This window comes from Thamnophis sirtalis, unplaced genomic scaffold, assembly GCF_051295495.1.
Source record: "Thamnophis sirtalis isolate CommonGarterSnake01/CBP01778 unplaced genomic scaffold, rThaSir2_p1.2 scaffold_14, whole genome shotgun sequence".
NCBI classification, from domain to species: Eukaryota; Metazoa; Chordata; class Lepidosauria; order Squamata; family Natricidae; genus Thamnophis; species Thamnophis sirtalis.
This window is the reverse complement of record NW_028261394.1, coordinates 22,655,978-22,674,896: the sequence shown is the minus strand read 5'-3', so window position 1 is coordinate 22,674,896 and position 18,919 is coordinate 22,655,978. Positions and strand designations below refer to the sequence as shown.

At 44.7% G+C, this 18,919-nt stretch overlaps 1 protein-coding gene across 8 annotated transcripts in view; it reads left to right on the top strand.

Moving 5' to 3' along the window:
- CHTF18 (chromosome transmission fidelity factor 18) overlaps positions 1-18,919 on the top strand; it is a 40,619-nt gene that overhangs the window by 5,448 nt on the left and 16,252 nt on the right. For all 8 annotated transcript variants that reach the window (XM_014064923.2, XM_014064922.2, XM_087728983.1 and 5 more), the window contains exons 6-13: positions 860-912; positions 11,165-11,315; positions 13,387-13,599; positions 14,235-14,332; positions 15,257-15,380; positions 17,340-17,476; positions 17,811-17,904; positions 18,764-18,862. In XM_014064923.2, the coding sequence (XP_013920398.2) occupies positions 860-912; positions 11,165-11,315; positions 13,387-13,599; positions 14,235-14,332; positions 15,257-15,380; positions 17,340-17,476; positions 17,811-17,904; positions 18,764-18,862 (969 nt within the window). The remainder of the gene's footprint in view (positions 1-859; positions 913-11,164; positions 11,316-13,386; positions 13,600-14,234; positions 14,333-15,256; positions 15,381-17,339; positions 17,477-17,810; positions 17,905-18,763; positions 18,863-18,919) is intronic.

The window sequence follows — 18,919 nt, the reverse complement described above, 5'->3', positions numbered from 1 at the left end:
ACTCCCCAATTACTATCCCAGAAAATGTCACTAGTATAAGCATAAAGTAAAGCTATTGCACTTGCAAAATTAATATTTCAAATGTACAAAAGTTACAATTTGTATTTCCCAATTATTTTGGAGAACAGTGTTTTACGAAACAAATGTATATTCAATGAATGTGACAGGATTGCTTTTCCTTAGAAAAAATTGCTGCACATGCCTTGGTGCATCCATTTCGCCCTTAAGATCCCACAAAAACCCATCCTTCTAATGGAATCCTAAGGTTCTGGGAAGTACCGTTGTGTTTTGTTTTTTTGTTTTTTTAAAAAACTCTTCTAAAGAACTTTGTGCCAGTTGTCCTCCGGTCAGAATCCAAATGTCGGACAAACTTGTTTTTGCTCTCAATCCTTTTTGTATTGACTGTGTTAGCTTTTCTCATACAATTCATTCCATTTCTTGGCACCCTCAGGTTGAAGACTTCCAAGTTTTCATTAAATATGATTTTTCTATTACATCTGAACTGGGAGCACTTGGAACAAGCCCGGAGCCACAATTCAAATTGTCTTTGTTAACCACAATCTCACAATCAGATTTTACACCAAAGTTATATGGCTTCATACAAGAAGTCTCCAAATGTGATGGCCAAAGGAACACACAGAGAGCTTTTGTTGCATACAAATTCAGCAATAGGATATTTGAAAACTATTATTCCTATATTATCCAGATGAGATCCCTACTGGATAACCAATTCTGTTCTATAATGAAGATGTGGCATTTTAACCATGGAGGATAAGTCTCTCGATTTCTTATTTTGTAAGTGGTTGAGTTTTCACTTTTCACAAAGCCAGCATGTAGTTTTTTATCCTCTGTATTTCAGCGCCAGAAACAGATCCTTGAGTCTTCAGAGCAGCTGATGGAAGTTTTGAACAGGTAAGCTTCATAGCTTCTCTTCTGGTAGCCCAGGGAATCCCTTTGCCAAGTGAGATCCTTGGTCTGTATCGCAGACACTTGGGTTTCATGACCTGATGCCTTCCAGTTATTTTGGGCTCTCAACTCCTGTCACTTCTAGAGAGCACCATAATATAGTCAAAGTTGCAGAAGGGAGAATTCCCATTGGTCCTCTGGGGCTTTGTCAGTTCCTGGGAAAACGCAATTCGCTGGTGGTAGCCTGTGTTTCTCTGCACATCCGGGGTTTCTCAGGCATTGCGTCGTCTGACGCCCCGTTCTGGGCTTGCAGCCTTTCTGCGATCCCTTTGCTTTGCAGAGAGAGGGAAGCACCGTGGAATTGGACTGCCTGAGCCAAAGTGGTTCACGGGATCTTGAGACTTGGTTTCTTCATTTGCTTTTCCTTTCCCTTTTGCTTTCCTTTCTCCTTTCCTTTACTTTTTCCTTCCTTTCTTTTCCATTTCCTTTTCCTTTTCCTTCTCCATACCCAAGTATTATGAATGTTCACTTTCTTGAGTTACCTATGAGGTAATAAAGGTGGGATAAAAAACTCAAGTCCCATACCTTTCATCCTGTGATTTCTACTTCTCATGAATATGGAGCAAAAGTTTGAGGATGGATTGGTGCAGAGGCCAAATAAATGGTATCTTGTTTTTGATAATTGCAAATTGACAGCTCTCTTTAATGATGGAAGCAGAATCCTCATCTCTGTAGATATTTTTTCAGAGCCCTTTTGATATTGCTAGCCGAAGTCAGCTAATGTTAGGGCTTTTTGCTAGCTTTTTTTAATGCACGATAACTGAGGAAGTGCTAATGAATCACTACTGAGTGACTTGCACAGCAGATTGCTGCCAAAAAACCAGAACTTTTTTGTGTTTTTCTATAATGTCATGTTTTTCCTGTAGTTTTTGGAAGTGAACTAATCAGGTTAGTCTGCTCACTACACAGTGATTATTCTTTCTTCTGATTTCCTGAAGTAAAGCTCAAGAACACGTCTTCGTATTGCTCAGATAAGACAGTCACTTCTGAAAGCCGTTCTGCAATCTTATCACCCTGCTTGATTTTTTTTTGTTTCTTAAAGATAAATATAACTAGACAGAGATGCTACTGTTGGCGTTAATTTCACTATGTAATTAACTAATTTCACTTTTTCCTTTCTTTTTTTTTTTTTTTGGGGGGGGGGGGAAGCTTTACCTTTACCTAGTTATGTTGCAAGTATTTTCCTTTTGTTTTTTTTTTTGTTTTTGTTTTTTTTAAAGATTTTATTGGTAAAAAGAAAATACAACATCCATAACTTGTAACAAACAATACAACTACATTTCGAGATATTCCCATACTATCAAATCATTATAAACATCAAAGGTTAGGTATCTTTCCCTCCCTCTTTTCTTCCCTCCCCCCCTTACTTCCTTCTTCCCTGCCTTCCCTCCTTTCTTTTCTCCTTTCCTCCTTTCCTTCCCCGTCTTTTCTCTCCCTCGGTCCCCCCCTCCTTCTCACATACCTTTCCTCCTTCCCTGCCTCTTTCCCTCCTCCTTCCTTTTAATCTCCCTCCTTTCCTCCCTCCTTCCCTCCTTCCTTTCAACTCTCCTTCTCTCTTTCTTTCCCTCCCTCTTTCCCTCTTTACTACCCTCTTCTCTTCCCTCCCTCCTTCCTTCCCCAGTTTTTCCTCTTTCTCCTCTCCTTCTTTCTTCCCACCTTCTTTCCCTTCTCTTCTTTCTCTTCCTCCTCTTTATCCTTCCCCCCTTCTTCTGCCTTTCCTATTCCTCTCCTTTCTCCTCTCCATCCTGACTTCCCTACTGCCCTCCCTCCCTCCCTTCTAACCTTTATTACATTTGCATATTTTCCTCTGCTGAGGACAACCTGGTTTTCTTTCCCTTTCCTTGCTTGAAGAGGCAAGGATTATAAGTCCTCTCGCCTCATCTAAAATGAAGTTTGATCGCTAATTTCATGCAGGTAGTTATAGCGGATTTCCTATCAGCTTTTTAAAGTTTTCCCAAGATTGTAGCGTAACAAAATTACTCGACGGTGGGTTCTCGCCCCTGATACATTTCTCCTTTCGTTTATCTCTCAGTTGTTGTATATTGTTCATTTGAGTTATTAGTTTAATCGTATTAGGTTAGTCAGCTATCTCTTTTTATGTCTAGGTCTTCACTGACTCATCAAGCCATTTGTATAGCTTCTCCCAGACTGTATAAAAGTCTGTGTCTTCTTTGTCATTAATTCGCATCGTCAGTCTGTTCATTTCTGCTAGTTCTAAAATTTTATTCATCACCATAGTACTTTTTCCTTTCTTCTCTTTTCCTTTCCTTTTCTTCTTTCCCCTTTCCTTTCCCTCCCCCTCCCTTCCCTCCCTTCCTTCCTGGGGGTCTGAGGGAGAGGGAGGGGACCTTTTCCTCCTTGCCGCCCCTCCCCAACATCTGCTCTGATGGCAATTATGGCTTTAAAAAATCAGGTGCTCGGGCATGAAAATGTGCCGCTCAAACACTACTTTTCTGCACACAGTGAAAAAAAATTAGAGGGAACGTTGCTCAGGACACCGCTATAGAGCCTTGCATGCCAAAACAACAACACAGGGACAGTTTTTTCCCTTGTACCATCCCTGCTGAACACGTACCATATTTTTCGGAGTATAAGACGAACCTTTTTTTCTCTAAAAAGGCTGAAATTTGGGTGCATCTTATACACTGAATACAGCATTTTTTGCCTCCTGAAGCCCCGCCCCTTCCCCAAAATGGCCGTGCATAGCCTTGGAAGCTTTCAGAGAGCTCCTGGGGGGTGGGGAGGGCAGAAATGAGTGAAAAACAGACCATTTTTTGCTCAATTCTGTCCCCCCCCCCCAGCCCCCAGGAGCACTCTATAAGCTTCCATAAAACTGTGCAATTTTTTTTGACAAAAAAATGGCCAATTTTCGTGAAAAAAGGGCGTTTTTTGCTCATTTTTAGCCCCACTCCCCCAGGAGCAATCTGCAAGCCCCCCCCCCAAGGCTATTCATGACTTTTTTAAAAAAGAAATGGGCCCATTTTCACGGAGGGTTGCAGAGTGCAAAAACTTTTTTTTCCTTTCAGAAAGCTGTTTCGTTAGACGGGTTGATTAGAATTACATTGGTCAAGTGCTATGCCAGCAGAAACAAAGTTAGGTGCTACAGGTTGTCATTGATTTCCTTCACCACCACATGGATAAATACACCTGGAAACATCTACCTACCTACCTACTCTCTCTCCCCCTACCTATCTACTGTATTTCTCTCTTTCTTTCCCTCTCTATCCCTCTATCTACCTACTTACTTTTTTTTTAAAACTGCCTCTTCAAAACTTGGATGCGTCTTATACTCTGAAAAATACGGTAATTCAGTGCTGTTTTATGTCTAAGGATACCTAATCATGTAGTAGGATTGTATTACTATTATCTTTCTCATCTTTCCTATTACCTACTCCTATTAGTATCTTAGGACTATCATTAGTTGGTTGTATCTTATGATTTATTACTTTGCTGCTTGTAGGAGAGCTTATGCGCCAAATCAAATTTCTTGTGTGTCCAATCATATTTAATCAATAAAGAATATTCTAGTCTAAAAAAATATCCAGAAGGGGTTTCCAAATGGAAACAAAATTAGATATGTTCTTTATTTTAAATAACACAATTTAATCATAACTACTTTTTTTCCTTGCTGTGGGAAATAGATGTTTCCCCTACGCGCTGCTTGGGGAACCCAAGCATGGGTTAACTTTGTCCATTAGCCTAGAGACTGAGTTATGCAAATTGCTGGCCACGCCTCCTCTGACTGGACATTTGGCATTCAGTGAATGTGAGCTTGAGCCCTTTCAACTTAGCTTACATGGCAGATCGTTCTATTACCGGGGGCAGCGCTGGGGCTTCCACCTCTCCTCAGTTGTCCTCCGATGCCACTGGGGCCTCATCTAGAGTGGGCAGTGCTTCTATCAAGGCTGCCAGCGTCAGACCCCGGGCCATTTCAGCAGCTTCTATTAGGGCCGCTAAGCGCACCAGTAAGTCCAAGAATGGGCCTAGGGATCCTCATCTCCCAGGCCCCCTCCCACCCTACTGCCTGAAGGGCCTTCTACCTCCGGCCTAGCTGGAGGTAGGTCCCCAGACCTTCCCCTCTTTCAGGATCTTACAACTGCAGGGCCTGGCTCAGGCCTTCAGGGCTCGTCTGATTCTCGAGGGCCCAGCTCAGATCCAGCCCCCTCCCATTCAGGGGCCTCAGCCATCTTTACTCCCATGGTTGCTGGCAGCAGACCGGGGGATATCCCAGAGTTTGATCTCTCCCCTGGGCTCAGGGACATGATTGCCACTGCCATATCTAGGGGAATGGATGCAGAGTTACAGCGTAGGAGTCAACGTCCTAGAAATGTGAATTTTGCCAGGGATTTAGCCACCTCTCAGGATGCCCCCCCCCTTTCCATCTACAGCGAAGGGTCTGTTTTAGGGGAGGAAGGTGAGATTTTGGATTTGGAATTATCGGATGATGAAGAGCTGGTTCAGGATAATGTTCCCTTCCCGGGCCTCTTCAAACCAGCCCTATTCAAATCTCTTCTTTACAAAGCCAAAGCCACCTCCAATTTGGGGGGAGCAACCATCCAGGCCAGCACCGACGTGGGCCTTGATCCCACGGAGCACTTGTTCGCTAAACAGGTACAAGAACAGGAGGCCAAGTTGTTTCTGGACGTAATCCAGAAACAGTGGGCCCAGCCCACCGCAGTTTCACACCCCCCCCCCCCAGCAATGGAATAGAAAGCTTTATGCTTCCACCCCAGAATTGTATGCCATTTTACAGTTTCCCACTGTTGATCCACTGATAGCAGCCTTGGCTTCCCCTGCCCTTATTCCATCTGAGATTTTGGAGGAATTGAAGGCAGAGGACCGCAAGGCGGAGCTCGTTATTCGCAAAACTCACCAGGTGGCTGCCTGGGCATTGCGTGCCACTAGGGCAGCCTCATTCTTCAATAGAACTTCCTTAGTTTGGTTCAGGCAGCTACAGGAGAGGTTAGGTCCAGAGGACCTGTGCCTTCATCAGGATGTGGTCAAACTGGTGGCAGCTTTGGAATTCTCCTCGGATGCCACGCTCAGTGCAGCCAAGTTCGTGACCTAAGCTGTGGTATCCAACATAGCTTCTCATCGCCTGTTATGGCTATGCCATTGGCAGGCGGACATACAATCCAAATGGCGCCTTGCCTCCACCCCCTTCAAGGGCGGTTCTCTATTTGGTGCAGCGCTGGATCCTATACTGATTGAAGCGAGGGATAAGCGAAAGGTGCTGCCTTTGACTGCTAGGCGCACGGATCGGAGGCAACAACCATATCCATGAAGGCAGCCCTTTAGTTTTGGGGAGTCGGGGTACTCATCCCTCTCCTACACCCCCCTATCTAATAGATCTTTTTCCCAGTCCGAGGAAAAGTTTCAGGACAGGTCCAATACTAGGGACAGAGGTAGGAACTAGCACCAACAACAGGCCCAGGCCTGGTGGCCCCCTCATGGCCAACAACTGGTCCTTTCGGAGGTACCGGTGACTCGCTACATGTTGGCCCTATTGGCGGGCGCTTAACTACTTTCATTCGCCAATGGGAAGCCACAACCTCATGGGCTCTTCAGACTGAGGCTGGGCCTCACTCTGGAGTTCCTGGCCATTCCCCTGAGATGTTTCATCAAATATCCGGTACCCAGGTGCCAGGTAAAGCGGCGCCTGATGGACACGAAAATCCAGCATCTCATTTCCATCAGAGCAATAGAACAGGTGCCAAGGGGACAGAAGAGTCTAGGTTTCTACTCCATACTCTTCCTAGTTCCCAAGGCCTCGGGAGGATGGCGGGCCATCCTAGACTTGAAACGGCTCAATTTCTACCTCAAATACCAAAAATTCAAAATGCAATCACTCAAGAGAATTCTGGCGAGCATTCGCCAAGGCGATCTCCATCGACATCAAGGAGGCCTACTTGCACATTCCAATACATCTGGCCCATCGAAAGTTTCTGCGCTTCCACTTCGCGGGGCATCATTTCCAGTATCATGCCTTACCATTCGACCTATCATCAGCCCCGCGGACCTTCACCAAACTGCTAGCGGTGGTCGCAGTCTCGCTGAGGTCGGTTCCCATAAGAGTCAATTGTTATCTCAATGACTTCTTAAATCTTATCGTCTTCCCAGAACCAGGCTTATCGTGACTTACAACTGACGATCGACGCCCTACAGGATCATTTATTTGTGCTGAACTTTCCAAAGAGCCACCTACACCCAACCACGTCCCTGCTACATCTCGGGACAATCATCAACTTGGAGACTTGTGTGGTCTCTCTCTCGACAGAGAGACAGCAGAGCCTGCAATTCCCGATGAGTCAAGTGCTCAAGCAGAGGTCACCTTCCCTTGCGGTAGTGTCCCAACTTCTAGGGAAGATGATATCTTGCATAGATGTTGTATCTTGGGCACAGTTCCACGCACAACCACTGCAGTGGTATCTACTCCCATTCACACCAGTCACTCTCTGACCAGGGCTCGCTTACCAACCAAGGTGTCCCTATCGCTCCATTGGTGGCTGTCGTCCCGCATCCTCAAGTGATGCCTTTTCAAGGGACCGGAGCGGATTGTGGTTACAACGGATGCGAGCCAATTCAAATGGGGGACCCACATCCTGAATCGAGTGGCGCAGGGTCGTTGGACTGTCCAGGAGCAGAACAGCATCAATTGGCTGAAGCTACGGGCCATCCACCTAGCCCTTCGTGAGTTTCAAGACATGGTCATCTCCAACCATGTACTGATACTCATCGACAATGTGGCCTCCAAGGCACATGTCAACCGCCAAGGCGGCACGAGGTCCAAAGCCCTGATGATGGAAGCAGAACACCTACACCACTGGGTGGAGAACCATCTGTTGTCAGTCCGAGCGGAACACATATCGGGCACTGCGAACATCCAAGCAGACTGGCTGAGCAGGACCATGGTGGATCAAGCTGAGTGGCACTTGCACCAAGCCCTGTTCCTAGAACTGTCCCGCCGCTTCGGCCACCCACAGGTAGACCTGTTCATCCAACCCGACAACATACACCTGCCACGTTATTACATTGGTTCCAGGTACCAGGAGCGGAAGGCACCGACGCTCTCCGAAGCCCTTGGCCAGTGGGCCTCCTTTATGCCTTCCCGCCTCTGCCAATTGTGCCACTGGTCATCCAGAAGATTCTGACAGAGCAGGCGGAAGTGCTGCTCGTCGCACCGATGTGGCCACGACGCTCCTGGTATGCAGACCTTGTCCATCTGTCCTTCTCTCGCCCGTGGAGAATTCCGGACGACCGGATACCCCTCTCGCAAGGAGCCCTCATCCACCCAATCCACAACTGTTACAGTTAGTTGTGTGGCACGTGAGCAGGCGATCCTGAGTCAGCAGCATTTCTCTGATAAAGCCATCTCCACGATCCAGGCGGCTCGCCGCCCGTCAACAATGTGGGTAAATTGCACATTTACGAGACTACCTGGCGAGCATTCTGCAGATAGTGTCTGTCAGGGCTGCTTCACTCAGTAACCAAGAAAGAAACCACTCAACCCCATTTTGCAGAATCAAGAGTACTTCTACTGGTTATAAGTAGATAGTAGCTAAGCAGGATCTGAGGCAAAAGCGTGTGCAATCATAGATATAAATATGTGACCCATTCCCCTCCCCTTGGTAACCCCAGCCCATAGTCCAATCCAATTACTCCACAGGTGTCATGTGGGAGACATCTTCAAAAATCATCATCGGGTTGGCATGCCGGACAGTTGGCCTTGGCGGGAAATTCCTCTCCCTGCCACATGCGCAGTAGATGGTGAGAACAACTCCTTTTCTACAGTCATTCCTGCACAGAATATTTCCCACACCCAAATACCATGCCCCCCTCCCCGTTTCAGACAGTGTCAGACAATGGGTGAGGACCCAACCGGGGTGACCATACCACAGGTATTGGACTTCCTACAGATGGGCATGGACAAAAGACTAACACCTAACACCTTCCGCCATCAAATTGCGGCTCTGTCTACCGTAATTGGTGGTGGGCAAGGCCAACCCATAGCTCAATACCCAGGGGTGCGGACCTTCCTGAAGGGAGCGGCGAACCTTAGCCTGCCTATTGTTCATCGCTATCCCACCTGGGATCTCTCCCTAGTTCTAAATGCCCTTATGGCGGCTCCATTCGAGCCTATTTAGACCATCTCCCCCAGGTTACTGACTCTTAAGACTGTCTTTTTGGTAGCCATTACATCGGCCCCGCGTGTGTCCGAGTTGGCGGCGCTATCCGTCCGAGACAACCTCTGCATCTTCCATCCGAGCAAGGTCGTATTACGTTTGGACCCGACCTTTATTCCGAAAGTCAACTCGTGGTTCTACAGGTCCCAAGAAATCACTCTCCCTGTCATGGCTCCTTCACTTAATAACCAAGAAAGAAACCACTCAACTCCATGTTTCAGAATTAAGTGTACTTTTACTGATTATAAATGATGAGAACCAAAGCAAAGCTGGATCTGAGTAAAAGAGCGCGAAAGCAATAGATATCAATACATGATTCATCCCCCTCCCCTTGGTACCCCGGTCCATAGTCCAATCATATATCACCCAACTGTCAGGTGGGAGACGTCTTCAAAAATCATCATCAGGTTGGAATGCTGGACAGATGGCCTCAGCAGGAAACTCCCCTCCTTCCACATGCGCAAATGGATGGTAAGAACAACCCCCAATTAACAGTCCTCCTGCACAGATTATTTCCCTCACCCAAATACCATGCCCTCCCTCCCGGTTTCAATGGCAGCCGAAAAGCAAGCAGCAAAACAGAGGCTGACATCCCCAGATTTCTGTCCACGGCCATCTCACCCTGAGAACGATGTTGGCATCATCTTGGCGTTCGTCGTTCACTTCATCGCTATGTGAAATGCACTGTGTCGTTCAGAAGGATGGAGGCTCTGTTCGTGTCCTTCCAACCTGCCACCATGGGCCACAAGGCATCGTCGCATACATTGGCTGCTGGTTGAAGGCATATATTGCCCTAGTCTATGACTGCCAGTCCCGGCCAGTTCCCAGTCGTATCACTCCCCATTCTACCAGGAGTGCAGCCACGACGGCGGCCTGGGCAACGCAGGTCTCGGTGGAAGACATCTGCAGGGCAGCGATCTTGTCATCACTGTCACCCTTTATCCGTCACTACAAGGTGGACGTTTATGCCTCGGCTGAGGCATCCTTTGGATAGCACGTTCTGCAAAGGGTAGCTTCTTCAGCTACGGGACCAGACCAGCCTCGCTCCTGCCCCTGAAATTTATTGCTTTGGCATGTCCCATGCTTGGATTACCCAAGCAGCGCACAGGAGAATGACCGTTGACTTACCTGAACGGTCCTTCTATGTGCGCTGCGAGGGGAATCCAAACCCACCCTCGGCTTCGACTGTTCTGGGCCTGGACTTCCATGTTTTCCTATGACATTCTGACTTACTTTGACTTCTAGACTTATTTGCTTCTTTCAAGCCAGCTGATCCTTTGTGCAAAACTGAACCAGTCCAGTCAGAGGAGGCGTGGCCAGCAATTTGCATAACTAAGTCTCTAGGCTAATGGACAAAGTTAACCCATGCTTGGATTCCCCTCGCAGCACACATAGAAGGACCGTTCAGGTAAGTCAACAGTCGTTCCCGCTTTGAAGGAAATTCAGCCTTATGAGATTATGTTGAAATTTACCTCTAGATGAAAGTTTCCCTGGTTGTCTTTTTGTTAGCTTTATGGGAGATTTCTTGGACAGTGCTGGAACATTCAGAGGTATGCTTCTTGCTTTAACCACGGCTGTGCATAAATCAGAAAACTGTCCTTAATACCTCTTCCTTATTTTTAGCACCACAGATTCACAGGATTTCCTTGACTTGGAAACTGCTTGAATACTTTTGAGTTAAAACCTCTGAAATCAAAAGGAGTCTGCAAGATTGTCCAATCAGCTGCTATGTTATTCGTCTTAATTAGATAAGGATCAATTATGCAAAATGAGATACCTTAATTTGAAAAGGTTATACAGATTGGAGATAGTATTTTTTTTTCTTTTCTGCATTTTATACCATCAAATTCCAGAATTTCAAAGTTGCTTTTGATAAAAACAAAAATTAAACTTGAGATATGGGGGGGGAAATGGGTTTAAAGCCCTTTTAACAGCCAATCTGGAGCAGAGTTCCCTCAATTTGACATAGAACTTTTCCCAGATACTGCTTTCCAGCCAGATTCTTCTTCTTGCAGACTGGGGGCTGATGAAATTCAAGATGAAGCCCCTGGGCCTAATGGGGAAGAAGAGAGCGGAGACAGATCGGAAGCAGAAGCATCTGCCCAGCACACTCTCTGGGTTGACCAGTTCACTCCCAGACGCTACGTGGAGTTGCTCAGTGATGATGTAAGTGTTTCCTTCTGGGCATCCTATAGGTCAGAGTAGGTAGCTGGATGCTCTGCATATCTTTTGGGACTGCAGTTCTGTACTGCTCACCATTGACTATGCTGGTTAGCCTGATAGACGTGGGCGGGTGTATGTCTGGCAATGTTGCATCTCTAGACATGTTGCAATGCAACAAGGCTAGCTGGATGTACTCCATGAGAAGCCCAGTATTTTTGTTGAATTGCATATTTCGCTTAGGTTTCATGTGTTTAATTTAGTTTAGGCTAAAGTCCATATCATAAGTCCATAAAGTAGTACAGAATATTGAGATATAATAAATAATGAAATGATCAAGTAAGATGATCCCAGCAGACCTCAATTTGATCTAGGTAGAAAGCTCTCAGTTGAGTTTCTCAGAGTGAAAGGTGGTGTAGGGGTAGATGCAATGAGTATGTTTGCTTCCCACAATATGGAGATTACAGTTATATATTTGGGAGAGCAGTTGCGAAGCAGCATCGCATATAGTGTCTCTGGGGTGCCCAATGATAGAAACCGTAAGGTAAGGTAGCCTTCCACGTAATATATAGGTGAGTGTATTCTTATAGCCGGGGCTGTGGTGCTGCTGGGGGGGGGGCAGTTGGGGAGAGGAGGAGAATGTCCTCTTACAAAGATTGAGGACAGATCTCTAAATTGTTAGCTTTCAATATCTCCCTGCAGGTCCCATTCTAAAGTACAGTGGTACCTTGGTACTCATCCTTAATTGGTTCTGGGAGGCACGATGAGTACCAAACAATGTTTCCCAAAAGGAATAACATAGTCACGAAGCAGCCAATAGCGACATGTTCTATCTTGTGCATTGAGTACCAAGCAAAAGAGTACTGGGAGCCAAATTTTCACGTCAAAATGTATTGAATACCAAATTTGATTAATTTCAAAGCAGTTGAGTACCAAGGAACCACTGTATCCAGGGGAGGAGCACCATTACTCACAGACCCAACTTGCTTGCTTGGACAGAATTGCTTGACTTCCAGCTATTTAAGGGGTTGGATGAAGCAGGCAGATGAAAAGGCAGAATGATAGCCTGCCTTTTATTCCTCCTCCACATGTTTAGTGCATTTGTGTCCTTCAGTCTGATTTCTGTATGTATCAGAAGATTCATGCAAGTGGTAAGGAATTTTAAAAATTAAGATTAAAAAACTGGAGCAAAGTAAAAGCAAAATGGAATAGTGTAAAATAAAGCAATAGAAGCAGCTGCTCCGAGAAAGCTCATTACAGGAGGTGTTTCCTCATCACTATTTTTCTTCCTCCTACTTAAATTTCTTGCAGTTATTGAATGTTTAGACCAACATTCTCCCATTTAGTTTCCAGGAATGTGAGTGTAACTGGCATGGCCACTGTTGAGAATTCTGGGAGCTGAAATTTCCCAGGGTGGAAATCATTAATGCAGACAATGTACATTCAGAACCAGAAGAAAAATTTATATGGACAGTGTAATTTGCTTCAGTAGGAAATTGTTTCTTCAGACCTTTGAGGAGTTCCCAGAACAAAGAAAACACTGTGATTGCAATGTCACAGGTGAACCAGGTTATATTCTAGTTGTGAAAGCAGATAATTTTGAATCAGACATCAAATTTAAATGAGATAGGCCTAGCCTATCGTTTCCTTCCAGGATTTTCACTAGCAGTGATGACTGGAAGGCTGTTTTTTTTTCCCCTGGGTAACAAGTAATGTCTTGTGCATGTGCATAAGTGTAGACTTTCAGGCTGTTTCTGTGTCATGTGTATCTCTATCTTGAGAAGCACACTGCAGGCAGCATATATGTCCTAGTTGTATCTTACTTTTACCTCACGGGCTAAAATCTTTCTGATCTGTTTTTGGAGAACTGTCCTGCTGACAGAAAGATGGACAAATCACATGTTTTTTTTCCAATATTCCTTTGAGTGTAGAAAGAGTAAAAAGGTTCCAGGCCACTCGCAGCCACCAAAACAAGGTCTGTCACATTCACCTGTTTGAATAGTTTGGTCCGAGTTTTTATGTAATTTGTGTATCCCTGGAGTTTCATCCATTTCACCTTCATCACCTTTGACTTCAGTACACAAATCGGTGCCTCCTGAAATGGCTGAAGCTGTGGGATGTGCTGGTGTTTGGGAAGGAGAAACCCTGCAGGAAGGCCCCACTGCACTCCGGGACCCACCTTCCTTTCAAGCCTTCCAAAGACCAGGGAACCAGGTGGAAGACCAAAGCACAGGTGACAGAGGAGGTCTTGGAGTCTGAACTGGATCAGCACAATCGACCAAAATGCAAGGTGAGGAAGCAGGTCACTGGCAAAGACTCAGTTGAAAGCATAACCTTTGTACTTCAGGTTAGTCAGATCATTTTAAGCTTATCTGTTCTTGACCAGAATTCCTGTCTTGCGAGCTGAAAGTTGCCAAGGAGCGGTGAACTCACAGCAAAAGTTAGATCTGAATTCCAGATCCAGTGGGTTTTTTTCAGATACACATCAAACGGAAGCTTGCACATCTAATTTTGTCTTATTGGCATATTTTACTGCTGCTCTTCCACTTCCATTTTGCATCTGTCTTAGCCTCCAAGCCAGGCAGAAAATCTTTGGGAACGGCTTCATCCCCTTCCTGGATAAGAAAAGAAGGGACTGCAGGGCCCTTAATATTTGGGTGCCAATGAGACTTGGTACTGCTGGTGGATGCCCCCTAAAAATTAATAGCTGATAGTTTAGGGTACATGGTTTCAACATTCACACCTGTTGCAGATGCATTTCTGCATCTTGCGCCTTCTGTCTATATGAATAATGCCCCTGGGCATCGAGGGCTATAAAGGCTTCTTTATTCAATCCTTTCCCCTCCATACTATTGATTTTTTTTACACCACGCTAAGCAGCAATGAGTGATTTAAATGATTAAATCACTTTTCTTCTGCTTGTAGATTGCTCTCCTTTGTGGACCACCTGGCTTGGGGAAGACTACTCTGGCTCACGTCATTGCAAAGCATGCTGGATATAACGTGGTGGAAATGAATGCCAGGTAAGTCGTAGTTCCTTTTTTCCAGCATTAATGAAGTCAGACAGAACCGCTGGGCAGTGGTGAGTCCTGGAACATGCTTAGAACATGCTTAATATATAAACCAATCTAAACACCTGAGCTCCAGTCAAACTCAGGCATGTTTCTTTTCTGTGATGTGTTGATCTCTGATTTAACTGTGCATAGGCATTGCCTTCCCTCTGGTCTGCCAGGTGTCCATGTGAGTACCTGCTCTCCTCTTTTGAGGTTGATAAATAGACCCTGTCAGGTCTGCCTCCATTCAAATCCTAAGAAAGAAAACCCCCGACTTCATGGATTAAGAGAAGAGGTACTTTTACTAACAATGCACTGAGAGCAGCAAAAGCAAGGCAAGATCTGGGAAAAAAACTTGAAAGTTACACATTGAAAGTCACCCCAAACCCCTCCCCCCCAGGGTCCAGACAAGAAAGACCAATCAGCATCCAATATGATGTTATGGGAAAACCTTCAGCAGATGCTGTGTGCCTCCAGAGGCCTAGGATGGCTGGCCTTGGAAAAGCCCAAACAACTCCACTCAGTTGATGGGTGCAAACCTCCCTATTTCTATGGCAGCTGAGGGCAAGCAAGCTGTAAACCAGACTCTGGAGATCCGGCTGACATGGACCCGAAGAGTAGGGAACACAGCATTGCTTCCCTTAGAAGGATTTTCACATAACAGGAAAAACTACCCCACTGGTTGAAGCCACGGCTGCGCTGACCCAGGACCAGGTGCAAAACTGCAGCCATCCCATCTGCAGCTGTGCTTGCTGCCCTGAACTCCATGCACCCTGTGCTCAAATGTTTTCTTACTCCTGCTGCTGACAAGGCGCCTCCAGTCTGGCTCTTTGTGAGGCAACCGTTATACGAAGCCCTTCCTTCACTACTTTTAACCCAGAATGTTTATTTCAGTGATGACCGTAGCCCAGATATCTTCCAAACGCAAATTGAGGCTGCCACTCAGATGAAATCGGTGCTGGGGGCCAATGAGAAGCCCAACTGCTTGGTCATTGATGAGATAGACGGTGCTCCAATGGTAAGGGAATCTTGGCTGATTTATCAGACAGTTCTTCTGTATTCTGCAATTAATCGCACTTAGCAATAGCACTTATATACCGCTTCACGGTGCTTTACAGCCCTCTCTAGGAGGTTCACAGAGTCAGCCTCTTGCCTGCAACAGTTGGGTCCTCATTTTACCGATCTTGGAAGGACGGAAGGCTGAGTCAATCCTAATGATGTGAGAGAGCTTGACCTTCTATGTGAGTCCCTTTGAAATAATTTTGGTCCATCCACATTCTCCTCTCAAGGATGAACACATCTAGCTTCCTCCATCTTAAGATTTCTGTGAATCTTTTTTAAAAGAATCCTTTTTAAAGGAGGGGCTTTATTCTCCATATGGATACATTTGTTCTTCTGCTTAGGATGTGGCCCACCTGGAGTTTTCCATTTTCCTTCCCTTGTTTGCTAGGATGAAATGGTTTTGAGTATTTCACACACAGAACAAGAGACATTGTGTTCCAGTGTTCAAATGGCGTATACTCTGTCCTTGTTTGGCAACTGCAATTGGTCCCAATGGTCACTAAGCAAACCCCATGACTGAGAGACACTGAAGATTGCTGGTTGCTGCTGTCTCGTTTACATGAAGTTCTCTTATGTAGCAATGCTCCCACCCAGGCATGTGTTGTTATTCAGCACAGAAATGTGGGCATAAGTATATCATAAATCCTTTTTACTACCAAGTTTCCCCGAAAATAAAACCCAACCAGAAAATAAGCTCTAGTATGATTTTTCGGGATGCTCGTAATATAAGCCCTATCCCGAAAATAAACCCGGGTTAAGATCGTCAGCCAGACGGATGCATTTAGTATCGTATTTCCCCAAAAATAAGACCTACCCAGAAAATAAACATGGGTATGTTTATTACTGTCAGGCTTGCAAATAGTTGCAAACAGAAGTAGTCACTAAATGAGGACTGGCTATAGAGCATTTGCAGTGTTAAACAAACCTATTCATTTGAATTGGTATTTTCTGCTGGAATAGGCCAAAAACATGGTGAATTTTGGTGACCATGGAATGCGGAGACCAACCTGCTGTCATGGTTCTGAGTGGAAGACACAGCCATTGATGGTGGCTCCCGGTTCTTTACAGACCATAAAGCACACATTCAGTGCCATTGTAATTTCAAATGGTTGTAAAGTGAATGTTCGTTAAGCAAGGACTACTTATACCATATGTGGGAGAGTGGCCGCATATGGTCGGTCCATCATCCAATATATTCAAAAAAATTCCCCAAAGAATAATATTTTTTATTGAAATGAACATGTTAAGATATGCTAAAGGAACAGTAGAGGCAACAGTGAAGCATGTTTTCTGAGTTTCTGTTTAGAAATATTTTAACAATTTTGTCCGATTCTGTTTACCACAATACAAAAAACAAATGCTAAGACCCTAGATGGACTGCAGGGAAAAGCAACAAAGTCTGCAGGCTAAACCACATGATGGATGACTGAGGGAACTAGATATGTCTACTCAAGGATTAGGGGTGACATGATAACTGAGGAGCAATCACATGGAGGAAGGAGTTATTCTCCAAAGTACCTGAGGGCAGGACAAGAAGTAATGGGTGGAAGCTGGTTAAAGAGAGATCCAACCTAGAACTAAAGAGAAATTTCTTGACAATGAGAACAATTGGTTTGTGGAGAAGATTGCCTTCTGGAGTTGTGGATGCTCCATCACTGGAGATTTTAAAGAAAAGACCTCCAAGGTTCTTTTGCCCTATGATTTTATGGGTAGAAACTATGGCAGATGAAATAGTCTCCATGTCCAGGGGCGTAGGATATCATCTGGGGAGCTTTAGCTCTACCTTCTTCTTGCTTGTGATATGACTGGTTAGTGATGTAGTGTTCAACTAGATTGATTCAGGATGACCCTTCTCAGAGTTTTCTGGCCCCCTGTGCTATCCCTGCAATTATTTTGGCCCTTTTTATCTTTTCAGGCATCTATCAATGTGCTGTTAAGCATAATCAACCAGAAAGCTGGGATGACAGAATCTGAAGACCGACCAAGTGGGGCAAAGAGCAAAAGACAAAGTGGGCTTCTGCTACGGCCAATCATCTGCATTTGCAATGACCAGTAAGAGATTGTGTTTGGGAGAGTATATGTGAGAGCACACACATCTTTACAATAGATAAATTTATCATCTGTTCTTCCTCTTTAACATTACATCGTAATTTTCTTCTTCCCATATTTTATCCTTTCTAATCATCAAATCTTAAATAACCAGTTCATTTTTGGGGTTTTCAGCAGAAAGGCCATAAGGGGGTTTCTGGTCACAAATGTCCTTTCCTTAATCAAAAAGTCATTTTTACCATTTGTCAAATACTGTTATTGTCACCAGCCATTCCTCTGTTTTGGATGTTTTCATATCTTTCCGTCTTTGTGCATATTTTTCCCTTCTGTTTTTCAGATACGTTCCTGCTTTGCGGCTTCTGAAGCAGCAAGCTTTTCTTCTCCACTTTCCTTTAACTTTGCAGTCTAGGCTGGTCCAGAGGCTGCATGAGGCAAGCACACCCAACCGCATGGTTTTTTTATTTCCTTTTTTGTGATCATTTTGTCTGCAGTAAGAATATTGTATGAGTAAGCATCAAAAGATAGACCTGCTTGGTCTTTGACCCAGACAGTACCAGTAGTCTTCGCCCACAATTGAGCTCAACATTTCTGTTGCTATATGAGGTTGTTCTTAAGTAACTTTTGCTCCATTTTTTTAACCTTTCTTGCCACAGTTAAGTGAATTATTACTGACCTTGTTTGTCATGTTATAAAAAGCCATCACATGACTCTGGGATGCTGCAGCCATCATAAATATGAACCAGTTGTCAAGCATCCAAATTTTGATCATGGGACCATGGGGATGTTGCAACAGCCATAAGTGTGAAAAATGGTCATAAGTCACTTTTTCAGTGTGATTGTAACTTTGAAGAATCACTGAATGAATGGCTGTAAGTCTGGGACTACCAGTACAGAAAAGTGTGGAAATAATTGATTAAATTATTTTCCCTTTTAGCCTGCAAGCCCCCTAGTCTCTGCAAGTTGCAGAATATACCTGGTTTCTACTTGCTTGTTTAATCCTGTGGAAGGAAGTTCCTCTGATCCTTCTGTGGCCAATAATATCAGAAGGGACATCTCATTGATGGTTCTCCCATGTTAGAAGATTGACGTATCTGTTACTCTTAATGTTCAAAAGCTAGATAGAAACAATACTGGTCTAAAAGTTTTTTGCTCCAAGCAATAGTCAGGATTTTGCTAATTACTTATTCTTATGCTATCTTATTATTATGTAATAAAAAAACGTTGCTAATATGTTTTGTGTATGCAAAGCCATCTGTGCAGCAGCATAATGCCCATCCTTATGCATTTCAGATTGCCATACTACAGGGCATGAAAGCTGATATTGGGGCACTCACAACATTGTGTGAGAAGACCGACAATGACATTCGCTCTTGTATTAACACTTTGCAGGTTAGTTACATTATTGGCAGATTCCGTTTTCCCCCATCTTGTAAGTTGAAAGCAGGG